This window comes from Cornus florida, unplaced genomic scaffold (assembly GCF_030987335.1).
Source record: "Cornus florida cultivar Cherokee Brave unplaced genomic scaffold, ASM3098733v1 CherokeeBrave_3.0.0_Hap2_Chr06, whole genome shotgun sequence".
NCBI lineage: Eukaryota > Viridiplantae > Streptophyta > Magnoliopsida > Cornales > Cornaceae > Cornus > Cornus florida.
The window spans coordinates 103,446,664-103,470,220 of NW_026775576.1; the positions used below are offsets into that span (position 1 = coordinate 103,446,664).

A 23,557-nucleotide genomic window follows, 5' to 3' on the forward strand; every position below is an offset into this window, starting at 1 on the left:
AGGGACATGTTTAGTTGGTAACCATTAAAAAATAAATAAAAACTCCATATCTTATCTTAACAAGGAAAACAACACAATAGCATGCCCTCACGTACACGTTAGATAAAGCTAGTTGTACTAGTGCAGTATTTTGTCTCTTTGCATTCATCCCCCCTTAGAGACACGTACTGCCATCTTTTCAATCACACCATCTTCAAATGCTCCTTTCAAATTAATTTTCTCTCTCTCTCTCCCACTATATATATATATATATATATATCATAACAATCTCATAGTCTGTATAAAAGACAAAACAAAAACCTTTTTAGATGCTTTATCTTTTTGATAGCAAATAGGAACGCTACATTGCAATCGTTGGCAGCTGTACTAACCTAAAGTTGAAAATCTGTTATACAACAGTATCACATTTCATTTGGACACATGATTCATGCAACTACTATCCTTTATTATTAATTAGCAGCCCTCTATTTCAATAAGAAAAACAACTATCTGCCCTGTTTATCAACATCCACAATTTTTCAATTATCAAAAAGTAATAACAGTGGCATTTAATTTATTTATGATAACAATTAAGCTTATAAACCTTAAGAGTTGTTTTCCCACACCAATAGAAGACTTGAGTTTCTAAGGGAACAGGAACCCAAGTCTGGTGGATGAACCATGATCGCGTGGTTCTATGGTCCACGCGACCACCAGGGCTGGGGATGGTCACACGTCTGTCTGACATATAAAGTGTTTAAAAAAACAAAGAAAGGTTTCAAAACTGTCTGTCTTGTATGAAAATAAACATGTTTTAAGAAGTCAGTCTCGCGATGAAAACAAGGTTGCACATCTAAAAGAGCACTGCTCTGTGTATCCTGTATCCTGTTCTTACCTCCTTAACCCACAAAAATGAGAAAGAAGAACAAAAATAGCACCAAAATGAAATTCCCATTAAACAATGTTGTAAATCTAGAACAGCACTGCTTTGTATCCTTTCTAACCTCCTACACCGAAAAAAATGGAAAATTTAAAAATAAAGAATGCAGCAAAATCAGCTCCAAAATGTTTCTTTAGGTATGCATCTTGGAAACATAATCAATGTTGGTCGTGAGAGCTAGAGAGCAGATCAAGGAACAAGATGTTCATCTTCTTCCTTCACAGTGCACATCATACCATCAGCTTGCCACTTGGAGAAACCTTCCTCAAGAGCCTCTTGCATCCATGGATGCCGGCAACACTTGATAGCATCAGGTATTGTTAGCCAACTTCTTTGGCGAGTGCTCTGTTCTGGCCAAGACTTTAGCTCCTCCTTCACAAGCAAAGCAAACATGGCAGCTTTACACAAGCCTTCAGGACTGAACTCGTCTTGGAGTGTTTTGCTTTTGAATTTGTAGTACCCCAGAAAATGCTGAACACACAAAAGAGCACTTTAGAGGATTAAGGTTCAGATAATAACACTATATGAAACCGCTGGTCTTGCAAGTTCTATTTTTACTGGAAACCATTTATCATTCTAGTGACAATGAGATAATTGGAAAACAAAATAAAAAGGAAGTCAAGAGAAAGAAAAAAAAAAAAAAATGAATGAAAAAAAATCTTTATTCCTATTTCCATGGCCTAGGAATTGCCAATATCTGTGACTTCACATCTTACTGGTCATTTGGTAACAAGAATGGAATGAGAATTACGACCATTTTATACCAAAACGTCTACACAACAAAAACCCCAACAACTATAGGAGATAAAGAATATTCTAACCCATGTAAAAAATGGCTTCAAGTTTTTAAAAAATTTCTTTTGTATCCATTTAAAAGTTATCAAGCACTTCTAGGCATTTACTCTATTTTGCTTAGATTTCACTGTGGAATTATATTCATCAAACTATAGTTTGAGACATAAAACTTGAGAGAAATGTACTCTCATGAAAAAGATTGAATCTGTGAGGGTAACACCACGATGCAATATAAGAGATATGTACTCAAAACAGTGATGCAACAACTTCTTAAAAAAAATAAGACACAGATACTCAACACGGTAATGTAGAGGTGTATATATTTTAAATATATATTTATCTATGTACAAATTTAAAATAATAACTGAAAAATAATCCTGAATTCCAGATGCACCAAACCACTGCTACCAAACTAAAGAAATGGAAAGAACAAGAGTCTGGTATATTGAAATACCCAAAGTCCAAAGATAAATTGTAGGAAATATCGGATTTTGCAAGTGATAACATATGAAATATCTAAAAATCATAACAACATTAGCAATAGCCTTTAGAGGGATACGAGCATGGATCATTTTTTTATTTTATTTTTTTTTTCACACTCCGACAATTCCGGTATTTTGGGCTTGAAACTGTGTAACATGGATTTTTCAATAATACATGAAGTACACATGTTGGATACACGATACCTCTGACGTGGGTACAAGATGTGTCCAACACCTTTAGCTGAACATGCATGCAAAAAGTACATTAAGTAATTCAGTTCTATTACATTATTGATGCATATATTGAAAACTATGTGATGCAAAAACATTCCTTCACTCTTGAGAAAATAATGAATATATTATATGATATAAACATTTAGCAGTATACCTGTGTCCCATGAGATTTGACACATACAACACTTGCACACATACTCACACAAGGAACTTTGATCGGGTCCATGCATATGGGCAAGATAGTGTTGTGCGCGTGTGCACGCGTGTGCAAGATATGCCCAAGCACATACTTCTTAGAGGTAAAATGTATTATGAGGTGTTTTGTCCCCCTAAAGTGAGGCAAAAACTGTAAGGTGGTGAAGCTAATGCTTTTCGAGTTTTAAAGTTTTGAACAAACCCATAGATAAAATTATTTCATGATGTAAAAGAAAGCCAAGTTTTTAAAAGTAATAGCATTATGCAAACTGTTCTCTCCCCATAAGGTGAGGCAACAACCTCAGCATACTGATAAAATTGTCTCAATTTTATTATCAAAACAAGTAACTAAAATAATAACAGCAGAGTTTAAAAGGCAAAGAAATGATAAACAGAAATCAATTATTTTTTAACACATCAATTACATTTAGACTGATGTTCTATCACTAATATAATATTCGACATAAAAATAATAAAGCAGAGGTTCAAAATGAAACACTGCTCGTTCTGGAGGGCGACTCCCCTTTGCATTTGGTGGTGCCTCTGGAAAGAGCGCAATAGAAGATCCTTTGTTGGGGAGGAGTTATCCATTGGGGCTCTTAAGTATTCTATTATTTGTTCTCTTTTTTGTTGGGGTATGGGGAGAGATTGTTCCTCTGTTGAGGAGCTTTTGGTCTTTTTGGGATCTTTGGATCCTTAAGCTTTCTTTTTTTGTTCTTGGTTCTTGTACAGCTCTTGGGATGCGTTCCCATCTTGAACGCTTACTAATACATTTTACTTATCAAAAAAACAAAAAAAAATGAAACACTGCTCGAAATGACAAGTATAATCATTAAAAGTATGATTACTGTAAACAATAATATTATGTACAGATAGCATGAATACATGGATGAGTAAATAGTTATTTGACTCAATATAACCAATAACAAAAGCACAATTGTTTTGGTCACTGAATTTATTACAGTAAGAAATATATTATGACACATGAGCCGTACACCTAATCAATTAATGCATCAAAACGCTATTTCTCTACCTTGGGTCTCATAAGGCTATGCCTTATGAGCCACTTATACCTAATTTTGAAAGCCTTGAGGCATTTTAGGACAGCTTCACCATTTGCAAGCCTTAAGGTAGACCACAATAAAAGCCTTTCAAATAATGGAATATGATCAAATTGATAAATTATAGCACATCCTTTGTGTTAGAGAGTTATTTATAAGTTCTTTTGTAGAAAGGGTAGAGTAGTCTTTTCTTCTATTTTCTTGTTAGTAAGCGTATTAGGAATTCATTATAAATCTCTCTGTAATTATTTATGTATTATATTTTTGCAGCTTTATAACATTTACTTCTCAGCTTCCTTTTCTTTTTATCTCTTTTCTTTATTATTGATCAGAAATTAACACTTTGGACTTCTAAGAAAGCAAAAGTACTAATTATGACAATTTATCATAAAATTTTATGTACTTTTTCAGAATATTATAGCATGAAGAGGTAGAAAAAAAGGGGGGGGCCTTACCATTAAATCTCCTCGCACTCCAGCCTCTTCTAACGCTTCACGTGCTGCTGCCTGCTGAACAGTTTCATCATTTTCCCATCCACCCTATAATGAAGAAATCTCAGTCACAAATAAATTATGACTTTAGTATCTCTGATTCTATAATTTACTTGAGAAAAAAACAATTAAATAAATAAATAAAGATAAGAATGTCTCTCATACCACTGAGCCTCTAGCTTAAGTGGTATGTCCTCACCTTCGCTAATGAAAGGTTGAGTGCTCAAATCCCCGTGGGGCATAGTGGGTGTGTGCATTGAATTGGGTATGTGTGTTCTTACTTACCAAAAAGAAAGAAAGAAAAATGCATCTCAAAAATTAATGACAATAAGTTTTTTTCTGTCACCATTTCACTCCAAGCAATGCATATCAGAACAAACCAATTTTGTTAGAATTTAAAATTGAACAAAAAAAGAATTAATTATTAATTGCCGCAGTAATTGATATACACATTTATATATGTGTGTGTGACACTGTACAGTAACAGATGAAAGGTTATGGAGAGTTTTTAATCTAAAAGGAAACAGGTTATGCTGTTCATAACTCAATGTACTCGTCTTTCTTGTCATAATGGTGAATTGTACACTAGGAAATCCTTTGAAACTGCCTTAGTGTAAAAAGATCCACAATAAACAATTTAACTAAAATTGTGGGATTAAAACTTGAACTTTCTGGCATATTATTTGTTATCGAGAACGTCGCAGGTGAGATCGTGAGCAACTCAACTAGCATCAAGGGGAAAAAAGGATAAATGACATTGATCTTCTCTGAGCTATGCCTTAAAACACACGCGTGTTTATTACAGTAGCCTTCCTGTCAGAGTTTGTTGAAATAACAGTGTTAGACGATTCGTATGAATTGACTCTTTTGCCCTTCTCTTATTTTATTAACATAGGTATATATTTGAGGATCATTCCCTGGTTTAACAGGAAAATGCTTGAACATACCAAAAGTTAGGTCCTTAAAAATTCCCTCCCCAGAACTCTGTTGTAGCAGGACCAGAACTAGGTAATGCCCCATTTTTATTAAAAAGGCATTTTGTTTTCCCTCATTATTTTCTTTTCATACCCTTTTTCTCTCTCTGAAATTTACCAGTTCTCTCTCTAAAATTTCTCTCCTCTTTCTTTGTACTCTCTGCTCTCCACTACTACACCACCACTTCTCTTGACCTCTCCATAGACATCTATTTCATAATTGTCATGCAATGAATACTTAAATCTATATGTTTCATCTCATAAGTTCACAACTACAATTATATATTATGCAATGAAAAATGATTGCTCAATAAGAATCTCTACTAAAATTTCTCGGGGAATCAATCTACTTTTGTTGATGAATGTAGAAATGTGGATTTTAGCAGTTGTAAAATGGATTTATTGATCAGGAAAATCACTGCAAATTGATGATTTAGAATACATATAAATATGCATATAAACACACTCACAAATAGATAGATTCAAGGACTTCTTCAACGTGATCTTCTTTTAGACATAAAAAATAAACACACATCATCACCATTCTTGAAACTATCGTAAGCAGTAGTACCACATTGGACCCAACCCCAACCTGCCACACAACCAGGGGCAGAGCCAGGATGGGCCATGGCCCCCCAAAAACTTTTCAAAATTTTTATAATACCCCACAAAAATAGTTAATTCACAAAAAACTTAACTTTTTGTACTAATATATTGGCCCCAAAATAGAGATTTTAAAAATAAATTTAACTTGTATCCTTTCAAACTTCTAAAAAGAAAAAAATAACTTAGGACCATTTGAACCATACTCTTGAAAGCCCAAATCTTGTAAAACAAAATTTTCAGTTCATTCTTGTTGCAGTCTTTATCTAAAAATATACACTAATACTTTTAATTGTTACTTGCTAAATTACAAATTGTGTGACTACTTCTTGTATAAGTTACTAAAATAATATAATAAAAAAATTGTTAAAACTTCCGAAATTTTATTTAGTTAAAAGTATTTTGTTTCTTAATCTTTCATCAACTGCTATATTTCCCTACTCAAAACGTTTTTCCAAAAAGGGAAAACAATTGTTGGAGAAAAATTGAAACAATTGCTGAAGAAAAATTGATTTAGGTTGCATTTTTTTTTTTTTTAATTTTTGGATTTTCTCAAGGTATATATACTATGACTAGATATTATAAACAAAATTATATTACAACTGATTTAAAAATAACAATAAAAATCAAATTAAATTACATAATGCACATTCGGTCCCCCGAATTATAAATCCTAACTCCGCCCCTACACACCACTTCCCTCATCGTCGTCGTCATCATGTCTCATCCATCAACTCTACCCCAGCAAAGAGAGTCATAATTTGTGTAACATCTTCGGATTCGAGAAAAGGCTTTTCTGTTATCTCACAAATTATAGGCATTTCACACGCCCCACATTTGCCCTTTACTAATACAATAGGAGGTAAGGCAAAAGCAGCTTAAGCCCTCCCGAGAAAGACTCGATGAACCGCCTATAATTTGTCGTCAACCACCCGTCAACCATCATCAGCCATTATCACACCATCTTGTCGTTAACACACCAACACTGTTCAGTCGAGCCCACATGTCATTGTCGACAAGCCATCCTCATTACCTCACCAACATCACATTCCTCAGTGTCATTGTCGATCATCATCATGAAGAGAAAACTAGGGTTTTCCACTGAATTCAGGGATGGAGTGAAACAGCAGGTGCAACCTTACCTTTTTTTCACCTTGATCAGAACCCTAAAAATAGCCGACCCAGATTTATCTCAGACCCACTCATATCTAATCCAGATTTTCCCTAACTCTATACTAGACCTAGATTTGGCTCATACAACCCAATCCACAACTCTAATCGAGCCCAACTAAATCAGACAATGAGCATACAAAACCGACCCAGTCAATCAAACCGACCAGTGAACTGAACCAACTATACTGAGAGAGAGAGAGAGAGTTACAAAAGTTTCATCTAGTTCTAGTTCAGTCTATGGAGCCACATCAGAGCATTCTTTTCACTTAGACAACCACATTGGACACCGTAAAATATGCATACTCCCATAAATTCATGATCAATATTTTGTTTGTTTCGCAAGTCTCTAACAATTGCAAAATGTCCTTAACTCAACCCTAACATATCACTTGCTCAGTTGTTGGTCCCATTGCACAACTATATCCTCGTTTTGTCATCACCACCGCTAACTAGTTTTGATCCCTGTTAGAGATGTAAAGACAATCTAAGCTCAGCAACTAAACAACACCACAGAAATCCTCTAATTATAACGTGTTGTCCACCAAAATCATTTCTTCGCATTACATCTCATTATAATTGATAATAGCTTAAAATTGCATTATTATCATAGTATTATTAATAGGCATTATTGCATTTATTTTGCATTTATTCCCATTTTTTACACAAAAATAGAATAAACTCATTTTCTCTGTTGTTGCATAATTTCACGATTATAATGGCTTGTTAATGCATAAAAATATGTGTTTTATTGTCTATCATATACAAGTTTAATATCAAGACTCATAGTGCATTATTTCTCTTGTAGGTCAATCAAAGTAATGACGTAATGAAGAGCTCCGATCAATGGGCAGTTAAGATTCAATCAAAGTACTATAGAGCTTTGATCGATCGACCCCATGAACAACTTAGATCGTGAAGACCAGTAGCCTTTGATTGATGCAATGAATATCTCCAATCAATCGAAGATACCATTACCTATAGATCGATGGAAATAAACTTGAAAGGAAAGTTCTGAAGTTGTCTTAGTATTTTGGTCATAACTTTTGACTCAGATATTGGAATAACGCAAACTCGGTGGCTCTGGAGAGAAGACTTCATGAAAAACACATGTACTATGTCAAAACGGGGCTGCAAGTCGACTCAAATTTGGAAAGTAGAATTTTGCAGATTTCCTATTTTACAATTTCCTATTTACTTCATCTAGAAGAAAACCCTACATCATATATATATAAGAGAGAGACGCCGTGCAGAGATTATAATCTCTCATCTATTATTTTTATTTTCTTTTTATGAGTTACTAAACTTTTGGCTAAGGCTAGGAGTGAAGCTACAACAATTTCTATGGTGTTGTGCTAAACGATTACCTTGGTTTCACTGTAAGTTTTCATATTTTTGAATTGATTCTATTATTTTGGAAAAAGTGTTTGTTCTATGTAATTCTTTGATCTATCGTTGACTCCGGGCACGGTGAATGCTTAGGATTCCTGCGAATTAAAATACAGTTTTGTCAAGTTAAAGAATCAATCAATTTTATGAATTCATCTTGTGGAAATGTTTTTGATAAAATAACTTTCAATATCATCCGGTTGGGATCACCCTTCATATGAATCAAATTGAGCTAGAGAATAAAATCGTTAGCAAATACCATGGATTTGTTGTGTGTGGATCATTGAAACCTTAGTGCTTCCAAAATATTATTTTTACTCCAATCAATTCTTTACTACCAACCCTACAAATATTCAAAACCTTTTAAATATTTTTATTTTGTTTCACCATAAATTGTTTTCCCTTTTCCCTGCGATTCAACCTCGGACTCACCAAGTATATATTACTTCCCGGCATCCTGCACTTGGGAGCATTATTAAGGTCGCAGCAATAATCAAATGGATTTTTCTCTTTACATACATACAGCATATTTGAACTTATAGGAGCATACATTATATTATAGGAGACCAAAAGCTAACTGGAACTGAAATACGTCTAAAACCTTCCTTAGCATAACCTAGCCTCCAAACCTGAATCTAGCACCAATAATAAAGTATTAAATATATTGCCTGTCCTCTATCCTTTCCGAAGGACCAACTTCAAATTTTTCAAAATTTAGATGAACATTGCAATTACCTTTTTTTTTTTTCTTTTTCCTCCTTTTATTTTTTTTTATTTTTTTTTTTTGGGGGGGATGGGGGTGTTTGGTTGTGGGTGGGGTAGGACCGTGGGATGAGGATTGTATCTTAATGACATGGAGAAGTACTTCTAGAGTACAATGCACTTTGTTAATTTCAATCAAGATTATTTTTTAAAAAAATGACATTAAATAACAAAGCAACATATGCTTCATGCAAAAGAATAAAACACAAGCAATAGTGACATATTTGTGCATTAAGTATAGACAATTCAAAGTTGTTAATATTATTAGATTGTAAAAAGAAAAGGAAAAAAATCTAATAATCATTTCCATGAGAAGACATAATAAGATGATAACCATCATAGAGATTAAAGAATCAGCAAAAGTCTACATATTACATGTTTCAGTAAGAAATATAATTTGGTGTAAGAACCCTATAATCATAGAAGCAGTGATGAAGACAGCAAAATAACATAAATATAAACAGAACCCAAAATTACAATATTCGCAAATACCTTTGGAAACAGAAGACCTGGTCCACTAGTTGAGTTGATCATTAGTACCTCAACAATATTGCCTGATGTGGCACCACTATTTTCTTCAGAAATTCTATACTTGAAAGGAATACACCTGTCAATGATTGTGAGAGTGAGAACATAATGGTAGTACACTAATACTTGACATATCTGTATTTGTGGATTACTATCAATCAGCTCCAATCTATAATAGTTGAGAATACTGTCAATCAGCTCCAATCTATAATCTCTCTTAAAAAACAGCCTATATTTTCATGATTATAGAATTTCCCAATGGAAAAAAAAATTATCCAAAAATCAAAATCTCGGATTAAAATTTAAAAGGGGTTACAAAATATAGTAATGAAAATTAACGAGTGGCTTACAAGTACATCAGCTTAGATTCACTTTTGGCCATAAAATATGGCATTTGCACAAAAATTTCTTCAAAGACTTCGAAGATAAACACTTTTCATCCATTGCATACAGTAAGAAGAAAAGATGCCAGAAAATATGGGCATTTGCCCAAAAATTTCTTCAAATACTTCGAAGATAAACACCATTTCCTCCATTTCTATTTTTCAGATAAGAATATATAATCCAGTAAAGGTGCCAAAAGGGACACAACCATGCAACTTGGACTTGCACATATAAAACAAACCACAATAGATAGATTATACTTGGGTGTTCAAAATTCTCTCCACGAACTAAAGGCCATTACTAGAGTTGTTCCTGATTTAAAAATAAAAAATAAAATAAAAAAGAAGAAAAAAGAAAGAAAGAAAGAAAGGGAGAAAAAAACTTTTGAGAGGAGCAGAAGAGATTAAGACATAACATTCATCATTATTTGCACAAAATGGTTTTTGTCAAACTCGAAAACGTTTTTACATTTGCAGTCTGAGCTTTTAGAAATGCACCAAAGCAATGTCCCTAATTCCTCCATTTAACGATAGTAAATGTCCATCCCCAAATCTCTTGGTCAAAGCATATGGCAACTCAAATTACGAAAAATAAGGGAAGAAAATAAAGAATCTAAAGTAGGCTTTAATCCCTCCTCCCGATCCCTGAATTATGAGTAAACTAAAACTCATACTTCAGCTTAGTTATCGAAAACACTGCCCTTTAAGATGGAGCATTCTTTACAAATGTACCGAGTGATGTGGAGGGAATTTCCATCCGAAACCAGCTGCAGACACTTGCTGACATAACCACCAATTCCGTAATGTTTGCATATTAGATGAAGAAACCATACTTGGTGAGATGGTAGAAGCTCGGACTATCACAATTTTAAGTATGAGGACAATCACTTGGTGCAAATAAATCAAGCAATTAGGCCTATAATAAATAAACCTCCCATCACTATGAATCCAAAGGGACAACACTTGTTAATGTCTTCTCCATTTTTCTTTTATCTTGGTGACAACAAAATCATGTTGACCTAACTAATGAGAGTGACATGTAAAACGTAGATGACCCATCAATTTATCACAATTTACACAACTGTGCTTCCTATATTACTTGCATCATCAAACTCTAGCGAGTAATACAGACTACAGCAGCGCGGAGTGCCAGATTAGAGCTCCAAGTAATTTAAATATCAACAACTCTTGGAGGAATTAGGACCAAATATAAACCACTCAAACAAGATCGAGAACTAAACAAATATCCAGAACCAGCTCTGCTAAGAAACCACTCAAACAAGATCCAAAACTAGCCCAAACAGAAATCATCAAATCAATGGAGTTCGATATTCATTTTCTTAATTTTCAACCATACAAACAAGAATTTCATAAATAAATAATAAAAAAAAACACTTAAGCATTAAGCAAACAACAATGGGAACAAAAATCTGGTCCATTACAACTCATTCCTAAGTTGCTCATAAATATGGAAACATGGGCCAAAAATCAAGTTTAGATAACTAGCTTGCAGTTAGATTGCATACAGCACAAACCAGTCTAATTTTTCTCTGTTTTCCCCTTTCATAAACAAAACATATTCTTTTTTTCCAAAATCTAAAAATCGTTTTCCTTGAAAGTGCAGGAGAACAACTCTTCCAGAACACAAGCAACAGCAGACAAATGAGACATCAGATCAGGACAACAATATACATATACTTCATTCAAATAATCTATCCAAATGATGACATACAAAGAGAAATGGCATATCTCTGTCATTGACAGATGAAGCAAACTATTTTTAACTGTTATAGAATGACTAGGTGTATCTCTGGCCTCCCAAACACTAAATTCCGTAGGTAACTTTCAAGTCCTCGCAGCAAATTATAATCAAATAAGAACACCCCTCTTCATTTATAAAGATAATAAATGTATGGATTTGGTGGACAAATCAACCTAAGCCAAATTTGTAAAGGATCATCCAAAAAGGCCAATTGTGGACATAACTACAATTCAAAAGATGGATTTGGTGGACAAATGTAATGCCTGAAAATGGCCCATTCAAGAAATCAGAAACAAAATTCCTAACATAAAACAACAGCATTTGCACAAAAATTTAAGGGGAAGAAAAAACAAGATTGAGAGGGTTATATGTGTGTGTGTATGTGTATATATACACAGAGAGAGAGAGAGAGAGAGAGAGATCACCCGGCAACCAAACGGCAACCATCCTCATAACGCTGCTGATGACGACCAGTGCGGGCCACCAATTCAGACATTTTCCTTATATATCACAACCACTCCCTTTCAATTAGTATATGACTTTCAACTTGAATTGACCTTATCATACTGTTTCTTGATTTTAAAAACCACACCACAATTTCTTTCTTTCTTCTTCCTCCTTCTTTCCTTCTTTCTTTACAACCGAAGCGAAGAAGATTGTCTCTCTCTCTCTCTCTCAAGAATGTTTCATCACACTCACCGCCATCGATCGGTAGGTCCAACCTGTTCTGTTGTGTTGTTGGGAGTTGGGTTTGTTTTGCGGTTTTAGAGAGAGAACGGGAGGGAGGTGCTCGTGCTTCGCTTTAGTTGAGTGAGGCTAGCGCATGGATCGGAGCATTTTCACACAACCGTAGAGCCCATTTGGCAGGGCCTTGCGCAACTCTGTTGAACAAAAACATCTTTTATTTTGACTCCATTTGTTTCCGGTAAAATATTTTTTAATTTTTATGAAAGTTAATGTATAAATTATTTTTGTTATGTTTAACAACCAAATATTAAAAAATATGTAAAAAAGTTTGACAATCAAATATAAAAATATATATATAAATTATTTTACATCAAAACAAACAGGCACCGGTTTCCTTTGAGAACCCCCCCTCCTTTTTTATTTGAAGACCTATGAGGACAAGAATGTAGTAATTTTCATTTTATATCCTTTAAATTCCTGGTTAAAACGCAAACACTGAATATCTGCAATCCCCCAATTGCCAGAACGTTATAGAGCTTAGATGTTTATACAATATATTATAATATTATTGAATTTGTTTTTTCGGCTTATATAAACTCATCATAATAAGCCTTTGTAAGCATATCCCATTTCATTAACTGGTTGGATGAGTTGCATATCGCATGGCATGGATAAAATAAATTCATGTTTTACCTTTTTATATCTTTTACTGTCTTCATCATCTCAAAAATGAACATATAAATAGATACAGCCATACATTTCAATGTCTCAAAATTGATCCCAAGGCGATTTAACAAAAACCTGGCATTCTTATATATGAATTATCAAAGACGAACAGAAGCAGGCAAGCCAAATTGAAGTTGTATCATTCACACAAGCTTTAGCAACACGAGAGAAACTATTTTAAGTCCCCCAAAAGCATAGCACGTAACTAACACTGGACTTAAAAAAAAAACAGTAATCATCAAAGCTGAAATACCCAAATTTGTCTGTACTCAGCATATTTGTTTGCGATCTAACATTCACATTTCCAACAAAGACTTTTTCCCACTATTTTCCCAAGTCAAATTTCCTGGAACTTCTAGGCAGCTCAAAGGAACTGCCAACATATCTACCATAATAATTCGCCTCCCAGAAACTGAGGATCATGGCAAGTATGGGAACAACTACTAATAATCCCTTATAACAAATTATCTTTTATCAGTCAAGTAGGAATAGTTCGTCGTATCATCCACCTGATATGTTTACCCACCACCATGGCACCATCTGAAGATATCTCCGCACACGGAATATGCCCAAACCATCCAACCAGCTAAGCGATTCACCAGACAATCTCACTTTCCCGCAACTATGACTTCATGATATCCATTCATCCGGTCTGGAAAGCTCTGCACAAGCTGTATAAATAAAACGAAAACACCATAATAATATTGTTCTAGCAATTACCAACTGTAAATCCTCCTTTATGTACCCAGAGATTAGCGACGAACATAACTTTTGTTATCATATTGCAAAGAGAGTCGCTGTTCTGGGATTTAAACCAGCACCCTCAAACTTGTCAATTCGAGATTTTAATACCATTGCACCAAGCAATGATCCCTATTGACACAATAATATGTCTTGAGAAAACCAAGAAAATGATAAATTTAAGATAGCATTGACATTAAAGTGCAAGTGCCAGAAACCAGCTCAAAAGAATCCAAGTGCCCAATGGCCAACAGCACAATAAATAATGGTAAAGTGCCACAAAAAATAAAAAAAATAAAAAAAAAAAAACCCTGCTATATTTTAAAATATGTAAAAAAACACCCCTACTATTTAGCATGTGCATATAAATTCTATACATTTGAAAATATGTGCAAATTGTCCACTAATATCTGTTTGACCGTTAATTTTGACCATTTTTTTTATATCAAAATACGCTTAATATACCCTTAGAAACTGCAATCAGTGTTTTTTATTTTTATATTATCTTAAGGACATTTTAGGTATTTCATTCTTCAAATTGATAAAATGTCCTTCAATTTCAGGTAACACAAACAAAAATAAAGACTAACAAGGAGAGAGAGAGAGAGAGACCTGTTCAACAGCAGGTGTCTGCGACACTCCAAGACAATCCATGCTCGAACAAAAACACAATAACATTGGCCACACTGCTACGTTGACAGCTGAAGTGGTAGCATAAGGCCACTAGACGTTCAACATGGTAGCTTGTTCAAACCTTAGTAAACAAGATGGATCACCAAAATAAATCAGTATAGAAAATTATAGGTGAAGTCTCTTGAGAAAAATCCTTTTCATGAAAGTTGCAGGATATCATCAGTTGACAACTCAAAAGCAAAGAAATGGATTCATCAGTAATAAAATCAGAAGAGCCTGAACAGACCATCTTACCTTCTACGCTCCCATAATCACTCACACAACAAAATGACCTGCCCAGATAGACTGTCCTTGATAATGCTTCGGGAATGCAACAGACTGTTGATTTCCTTTCTGAAGTTGCTGCTGCTGGTCCTGGTACAGTCTCAAATGTTCAGGAAACTGATTGTCCTGCCAGCCTTTTTCGTTTTCCACTTGGACTTGCAATGTCGAGACTTGCTTTCCAGGGAAAGGAAAGCCTGCCGTCCCCAAAGAACTACTGCTCTTGCTCGAAAGGTGGTCTCCGTGTGCTGAGTAATTAGTAGAATTGTTGAACCTAATGCCTTGTGTTGATGATGGCAACCGATATCCATCTAGCCATATATAATCATCCATTGGTCGATTTTCATTCTTCAAGCTCATATCAGGCAATGACTCATCCACAAGTTTGAGAGCAAGAGGACTAAATCCAGGTGGGGGACCGCAGTGCCTAAGAGGTCGGTTCACTGGATTCTTTCTCAAACCTGCTGCCATGACTTCTGACGACTTTATGGACAAGCTATCAACACCAGCTCCAGAAGACATAATAGAATCAAAATTAGGTCGTACAACAGTTTCTGGGACCTGAACAAGATATTTATTGCCAGCACCAAGATTGACAGACTGCGGGAAGGGAACTGAAAAAGCTGAAGACTGCAAAACTCCTACATGATCTTGCAACTCAGGTTTCACAGGAAGCCCACTGTCCAATAAGCTCAAATTGCTCAATCCATTCGCAGCAAAAGTTTGTTGTTCTACCAGCCACCTAGAAGTACTTGGCTGTATTGGTTGCATATGCTGCACAGGAATGTTAGCAAGGGATGTGGGTGACCTTGAACTTGTATTTAATGCATTTTGAAAAGCAAAACCATCATGTGATTCTGAAACAGATCCAACATGACTTCTCCAATCAACCTTGGAGGCATTAACACCGGACCCAAGAACCTTATAAGAAGTCAGTTCTGAAGCAATCCTATCGACATGTGTTTCAGACACAGATGGCTTGAAGACAATCATCTCATCCTCTTCTTCTCCTTCCATGTATAATTGTGCCTTTGACTGCAAGACTCCCAACCTTTTTTGACATTCAAGAAGATTTTCTTGACCGATACCATTTAATACAGGACTTTCCAGAGAACTAGAGAGTGAATAATCATCAGGCATTTGAGGCTCGATGCCAATAACAAATTTCTTCGCCTTTGGATCAAAATAGATCCCCTGTTGCCCAAGACAAACTACATTAGCAAGAGCCTTTCCAGCTGCAATAATCCTCTGAACACGGGCTTTCTTCTCCTTATTGCCACCATCACTTCCAAAAGAATTTTTCCTCGAAAAATCAAGGATGATTTGTGCAGGAAGAAGAGGCAGGAATCCTCTCAATTCGAAGTCCTCTGACAATGCAAGCCGATTGGTGGTTTCATCTTCATCATACCTGCTCATATTGAAAAAACATGTCTCATCTTTGTCCTCATTAACAGACAAGAACTCGCTTGCCAAGAGCTTGTTCAAAAAAGAAATGCAATGGGTCCAAAAAGATGATCTAGAACTAGCTTGTTTCTCCTCCACATCACAGCCAACTGCAATATCTGGACAACAGGCTAACCACTCCACAAAAACCATAACCCCAGGCAATAAACGGCTTGTTGAAGGATCATTCAACTGGATGCACCTCTCAAAAATATGCCCCATGAACACGAAAATAGCAGTAAATGCTTTCTGAAGCAAAACTGAACGCTGTAAAATTTCAGCATATGACTGATTTTCAGTTTCCTTATTCACATTGTGAACAGTGTAAATGAGAATGGCTATAAGCCTAATAATCACAAGTCTAGACTCAGCAGCGTCTGAACCAAAATTGTACTCCTCATCTGGACCAGAAGAAAGAAGCTCAAGCAAATCACTTATAGCCATAGAGAAAACTTCGTCAAATGTCTCCAAGCTGGCAAAAGAAAGTTATAGAGAAGTGTTACTTCATAATTTTTTTGTGCCGTCCTAAGAAGAAGGAACACTAATAAGGGGTCATGTCCTTAAAGGACGCATATTGGACAGCAACACATAGGACATTCCTGGACATGTGTCTGAGACAAGTTGTAAGTTTGCATAACTTAATAATAAAATTCTTAATTTTAAGCATATGGCAGAAAATTCTAAAACATGTGCTAACATGTGATCAATGAGCCCAGCAAGTTGGACAAGTCTTTCTTCTATAAACTTTGTGCATATTCAAGTAATAAAAGATAAAAACCTTGAGTGGGCATGGAAATAGGACAGGAGTCATCAAATTATTCTTACACATAAATTTACATATCTACACATGCATACAGTTTTATATACTGTCCTTGTCATGTCTCCAAGCAAAAGACACAGGTTCGCATATGAAAGCAGCCACTTTGTGCAAGTAATTCTACACACTAGGTTTGTACCCAGTCTACGGTGTCTACATCTCCCAGAAACATTCACCCAAAGAAAGTTACTTCTATATGATATATATTATATGTAATATAAAAATATAAATTGCCATATCTTCATTGTATGCGCAACCTACTCTTTAAGGATTTGTCATATTCACATGTATACACTAACCAAATTCAATAACATAAAGACATACCTTGTGCGAGTAAAAAGAATGCCATTTAGGCGTACAAATCGAATGCTGAAGGCTTTAAAAGTTTCAGGTAAACTGGATTCTCTTTCCTTGAAAATACTTGCTTCAACTCTACTATCATTTAATGGGGGCCTTGTTTCACATTTTCCTCTTCCTTTCCCAGTCATCCGCACAGGTGCCATCTTGACAGAAGAAGCTTTGGCATCTCCAAGCAGCTGAGCATAACTCTGACGGTTCTGTGAAAAAAATAATATTGGTGTAATGTAAAAAAAATTCCTTCAAAATCTTATATAAAGAGATTAACAGAAGACAAGGTTTATTGCATCGGAACCAGACAAAGATCCAAAGTTTTCTAAAGTAACAACAGTATGAACATAGTTTATCCAAGTAGAACAGTGCCAACAAATAATGATGCGTGATAACCTATGAACCAAACTTTTTAACTATCTCATTGTTTTATTTAATACTATAAAAGAGTCACAATATAAGCTTCAGGGGACCTTACAATTGATGATGCAAATTTTGCTTGCACGCGCAACAAAAAGAAAGGAAAAACAAAATACAATGAACACTACTACAATCTCACCAATTACCTTTTCAAATGCAATTATTAAGTTGTCCCTTGCAGTGGTAAAAGGGTTATCAACAGCCAGACTTCGAAAATATTGGTAAACTGCCACCAGTTCATCCCCCGAATAGGAAGCGAGTATGGCTAACTGAGAACATACAAAGGATGACTAACATAAATTATCACAGAAAGATAATCAAATCTGATACAAACTCATGGGGTGTGCATGTGTGTGTGTTTTTCGGATTGGGGGGGGGGGGGGGGGGTGGGGGAGAGAGAAATAAGCTATATGAGACTTTGAAAAAGAAAATTGATCAAAAGAAAACACCTGATGATGAGGGTTGCCACTTGAAGGCCAAAGTGAAGAAGCTTGCATATAGTAACTTGATGCTGCTTTGAAATCTTGAGCTTTTGAGTCACCCTCCCCATATAACCCCTTATAACGAGCAAGGTCCCCTAAATAAATCAAACAACGGTGGCAGGATATCAAACCTTTCTTCACCTCAGCAGATCTATTTTTATATTTAGACAAAACAATCTGATTCCCTGCATCATTTGAGAAATAACCCAGTGGTAGATCATACTTGGCTCCAATTTTCACCATCAAATCATGATAAAATCCAGCTGCTTCTGAAAGAAAGGTCTTAAACTGGGAACGGATTTTTGTGACTCGACCAGATCCAGGTCGTGTGGAACCCTTCCCATTATGAGATGTGATCGATCCCGTTGATGCTAGAGCGGCATTTAAATGTGCACGTAGCTCCTCAATCCGCCTGTAATGCAACTGCCATAAGGCATACTCTATTTCATGTTGTTCTGAGAAAGCATGATCTTCAAGGACTATAGCTTCGTAGTTCTCCCGCATCTGTTGCCATGCATTGGGATCTGAGGGAACTCTGGCTTGTGCTGCTTTCCGACGCCTATTCTCCAACTCAACATTCTGAAGGAGAGAAGGAAAGGGGGGAATGGCTAACTATGAGTAATATAATTAATTACAACAAAAATGATGATAATAATCACACTTGTGACTTGTCACATTACTATAATGAAACATCAGGTGTAAGGAGGAGATTCATAGGTACATATAAGGAGACAGTTACTGTTCTGAAATAAATATAGATATATATTGTATATAACATAACAAAGTGTTATAATTTGGTAATGGGCCCTCAATTGTTCCTTAAATTTTGATTTTCTTTAAAGAGTCTCAAAAGCCCAAATTAAAACTTCATATGGGCTTTCGGTTGGAGGGACCAAATGCTAAGATTTTCCAAACTCACTATTAAGAGGGACCATACATAGGGGGCTTGGATATTATTTTCCTGTGGGGGAACAAGGGGGTCTCAACGATTGTCACCCCTGCCTTTTTTTTTCATCTGTGTTTGGCCAAAATAGTTAACATGCAGGTCGCTATTACCCACTTTTGTGTGAAAGATGGGTAGATTGTTATACCCACTTGCAAGAACAATAGTAAGTATAGTTCTCAATATCCAATCATGTAAAAAATATTTTACTTATAAAAAAATATATATTAAAAAAATTGGAGGCATACCTTGTTGTAAAGTCGGAGCACGTGCTCCCTGGATGAAATATCCGCGGCGTTATCCATCAGAATGGTCATTATCCATCAAAAAGTGTGAGAAAATTCAACTCCAAAACATGCAACTTGAACAGCAAAATATGATATTTAGTCTGCAGAGAGACTGCCTGCCATAAAACCTCATCAGACACAAAAAATCAAAAATGAAGCCAAAGATACACAAACGCAAGTGCAAACATGAACACACAAAAGGATTAATAAGGTTTGAACCTGAAAAGTAATATTGCTAAATGGCGTATGTCAAAAAGGGACCTCAAATAATGAAAATATTTAGGTGGACACCAGTGACCATTTGCATTTTTTAGTCCCTAATGCTAACAATCCCGAAAAATCCTTATATTTCTTTCCCTCGTGAAAAGAGAAGTTAATAGAGGAAGCATAAAAAACTAATGTGGCAGTTAAGTTACCCCCTCATTGTTTCAACCTGCTAATGTAAAGAGGAGATCTGAAGCATACTCTGAAAAAGCTGTGCAAATAGAAAGCTTTATGTAGAATTAATGCATATTAACTTCTTTAGTTATTCCATTTATCAGATTCAAGTCTACGCAGACTATCAGCTTTTAATAACTTCTCGTGGATTAGGTGCCCAAATGAATTAGATCAATACAGTCATTATTAGGTATCTTAAAGCCCAGGTGAACTGGACAGAAACAATATCATTCAGTCCATTTTATTTTTATTTTTTTCAAAAAGGGAGGAAAAGCCCAGCAGTACAAAAGGTATCAACCATTGGAAGGAGATAGAAACAGTAAGTTGAAAAACAATAACGTGGAGACATCTTTATTCTATAAATTATACAAAAAAAAGTAAACTTTTTGTGATCTTGTGCGTAGAAAGTGATGCTTTATGTAACTGAATTGTTGAAGCTTAGAGTCAATTGTTATGGGTTCAGGGTTCATATAGTTTATACTTCACACGTTCTTAGTTCAATATTGACCAGAACACGAGCAAATATAAAAAAGGAAGAGTTGCTTCTATTAAAAAGGATGGGGAATAAATGCACCACTTCCTAGTTCCAACATGAAAAGTTCCAAAGACTAAAACTAAGATTCAAGGGCAGTGTATATGTTAGTGGGAAATTTTGTAAAAGACAATTTAGAAATAAACTCATATTACAACTACTTTTTCACCTTTATCCTCTGGCCCCTGTGTCACAATGACCATTAATTCATTCATTCCCGAGACGGACAAAGATTATGTGTTTAACACATATTTGAGAGAATACATCAAGAAGTGGCTTCCATCATGCAAAGGCTTCCTTTGCGACATACACCAACAACTTTTAAATGTATTGATAGAATTTAGAGCTGATTCAGATAAACCATTGACCTCTCAACTTCTATCCATTTCAATACAGACTTTTGCTTTAAACCAATATCTCCTACGAGTGTGATATCATTCATTTAGTGCATCAAGAACTTCATCGCTATGGCCTATCAATATCCTTGCACAAACTTTTTCATTTTGAATTTTTTTTTTTTTTTTTGTCATATTGAAAAAATAATAAGAATGAGAGGTGTTAAGCTTTTTATCATCCTGGTGTCGAGCTATTTTTCCGCAGGACCTCCCCTACAGTATCATCACCGCAGTAGAGTTTAACCACAAAGTTCGGGATGGACTGGTGTGGTTCCTCTACGCCTAGGACACCATAATATCGAACTATGAATGAAGAAAGGCATGACAGAAAAGAATATTGGCTAGTGATTGTGAGGCCCCAATTCTTGACTGGAGGGGACACCAAAGGCCTCTGCCCTTCCATCCCTTGGATAGATAGAGGATTTTGAACATAAAGTGAATAGAAGGGAACAAACATTGTACAAAAAAGGGAACCCTGATCTCTCAGTTCAGCAAACAGGCAAACCCCTTTCATATTGTGTCAACCGAAACAACCCCAACTAAGTCTAAGGATCAGTGTGGGCATCACTAAATTGCTTATAATTAAAAAAAAAAAATCCCAGCATATTTCAGCTTTTTAACACCATACTAAAATGTTGCGCATGTGTATGGATGTAGAGACAAAGATAAGGACCACGACCTCCTGTTTTCAAACTATCACCACCCAATTAAGAACAACCAAAATCAGTCGAATTCAGGACTCCTGCATTACTATAATTGATACAGTACTGGCAAGGCAACTGAGAGCCGCAATTAGAATGAAGCAAAATATATCTGGAACTTGAGCCTCCTGAGTTTTTCTTCAAACTAAGACTAAGTTCTCGGTGTCCGTTTGTCCCTCTCTACAATATCCCTCTCAAGTTATTATGATTATAAACATGAATGCGAGGTTTTGTGCTTTTGAACTCCAATTCAACCAACACGTTTGTCCTCTCTCTCTCTCTCTAAACCCATCCTCCTCTCTCTATCGCGCGCACTAAAATTTCCATATTAAAAAGAAGGCAAAAGCAGCATCATAAATTGATCGATCAATCAAACTATTAGAATCCCAAAATTATACAACCCATAACGAATACATCGACCGATTAATCAACAACCCAGATATCGATTTTCGAACGAATCACGCCAAAGGTTATAAATATATATATGTATGTATATATATATATATATATATGAAAGTTGTATCCAAAATGTTACCTTCTCAAACCGGATCTGTTGGTCGTGTGGAGGAAAGAATCACCCGAATGTTAGACGAATTGCTCCTTTGATGCTGTGACAAAAAAGAACCCGAAAGAAATCGATTGGAGAAGTCTACGGTTTGGCAATCAAAACATGAATACCACCTCAGGCTTATTGGGATTTAACTTGGTTTGGTCCAAGAGGTCTACGCCCCCAAGGTTTTCTTATCTACGTTTAATTAAATCCAACTTTCTACGACTAATTTCATACTTAAAATATTTAATTTATTCATTTATTTATTTGTTATTATTATTATTATTACACCTCTCTAGTTGAATGGTTGGGCTTTTTACTTTTTTCTTTTATAACAGGCAATAATGTCATACTACATTTGGTACTGGGAACGGAATGCAATCAAAGTAAATGGAATAATCATTCCCATTTTATTATTTGGTTGTAAATATAAAATGTATGTAATAATCATTCTCATTTTATTATTTGGTTGTAAATATAAAATGTGTAAGAATAAAATCAAGGTCAATCTTGATATTGAAAAAATCTCGATAGGCCCTAAGCGGATTTTAAATGTGAGGCCCTCTATACATAAGTGATATGCTTGTCCTAATTTTTTTTTTTTAGACCCTTTTTTACTGCATTTGGTTAGATTTTTTTTTTTGGGTAGCCCATCATTCCTGATCCCCTTTGCTTCTGTTATAATTTTTTTTTTGTGTGGCCCAACATTCATGGACTTATAAATTTTGATTTGCTGCATCTGGTAGTAAATTTTTTTTTTTTGAGGCCCATCATACATGGGCCTATAAATTTGGAGGCCCCTTATATTCTGAGGCCTTGGGCGACCGCCTTGGTCGCCTTGGGCTAGGGCCAGCCCTAAACATAATTATAATAATCATTTTTAATGTTTGATTTGACCAATTTAAAATAAAAAATGAAATGAATTTAAATTGAATTTTTCAAAATATCCCTGTAAGTGACAAATAAATTAAATTAACAAAATAACATTCTTTTATAATTTTTTAAAAATATATTGTGGTACTATTGGATGGTGGTGAAGGTGGAAAACGATGGTGGAATGCCGTAGTGGTAATGACGGTAAATGGTGGTGACCATAGTTGTTAAAGGCGCCTCCAGGCGCCAGGTTAGCGCCTTGAGTGTACTCAAGGCGGTTGGGTTATATAAGGCGTGCGCCTTTAGGATCAAGGTGCCAGGCTACAGGCGCTAGAAAGGCGCGCCCGCATGAAACTTTTGTTTTTAACTTCTTTTCTTTATTTTTTTTTGTTTTCTTTGTGACTTTGTAGTCTGTATTGTTATATTATTTGTATTTTGTATTGTATTATTTTAAACTTAAAAGCTCAAAGCC

General features: G+C 35.3%; 2 protein-coding genes across 5 annotated transcripts; both read right to left on the reverse strand.

The window, feature by feature from the left end:
• Positions 1-911: 911 nt before the first annotated feature.
• LOC132313530 (nudix hydrolase 16, mitochondrial-like) lies at positions 912-12,629 on the reverse strand. Its single transcript, XM_059812329.1, has 4 exons — positions 12,174-12,629; positions 9,568-9,682; positions 4,142-4,225; positions 912-1,390 (listed from the first exon to the last, which is right to left on the reverse strand). The coding sequence occupies exons 1-4, from the start codon at positions 12,242-12,244 to the stop codon at positions 1,109-1,111; spliced, it is 552 nt and encodes a 183-aa protein (XP_059668312.1). The 5' UTR covers positions 12,245-12,629; the 3' UTR covers positions 912-1,108.
• Positions 12,630-13,224: 595 nt separating this feature from the next.
• On the reverse strand, positions 13,225-22,411 carry LOC132313529 (nonsense-mediated mRNA decay factor SMG7-like). Of its 4 annotated transcripts, none has more exons than XM_059812326.1 (8): positions 22,198-22,411; positions 19,558-19,708; positions 18,334-18,945; positions 18,031-18,153; positions 17,441-17,673; positions 14,830-16,771; positions 14,515-14,656; positions 13,225-13,832 (listed from the first exon to the last, which is right to left on the reverse strand). In XM_059812326.1, the coding sequence occupies exons 2-6, from the start codon at positions 19,624-19,626 to the stop codon at positions 14,851-14,853; spliced, it is 2,958 nt and encodes a 985-aa protein (XP_059668309.1). In that variant the 5' UTR covers positions 19,627-19,708; positions 22,198-22,411; the 3' UTR covers positions 13,225-13,832; positions 14,515-14,656; positions 14,830-14,850. The 4 variants fall into 4 exon arrangements, with proteins under 4 accessions (XP_059668309.1, XP_059668311.1, XP_059668310.1 ...); XM_059812328.1 differs by having other exon boundaries at positions 13,225-13,813; positions 19,558-19,712; XM_059812327.1 differs by having other exon boundaries at positions 13,225-13,823; positions 19,558-19,712.
• Between the last annotated feature and the right edge of the window lie 1,146 nt (positions 22,412-23,557).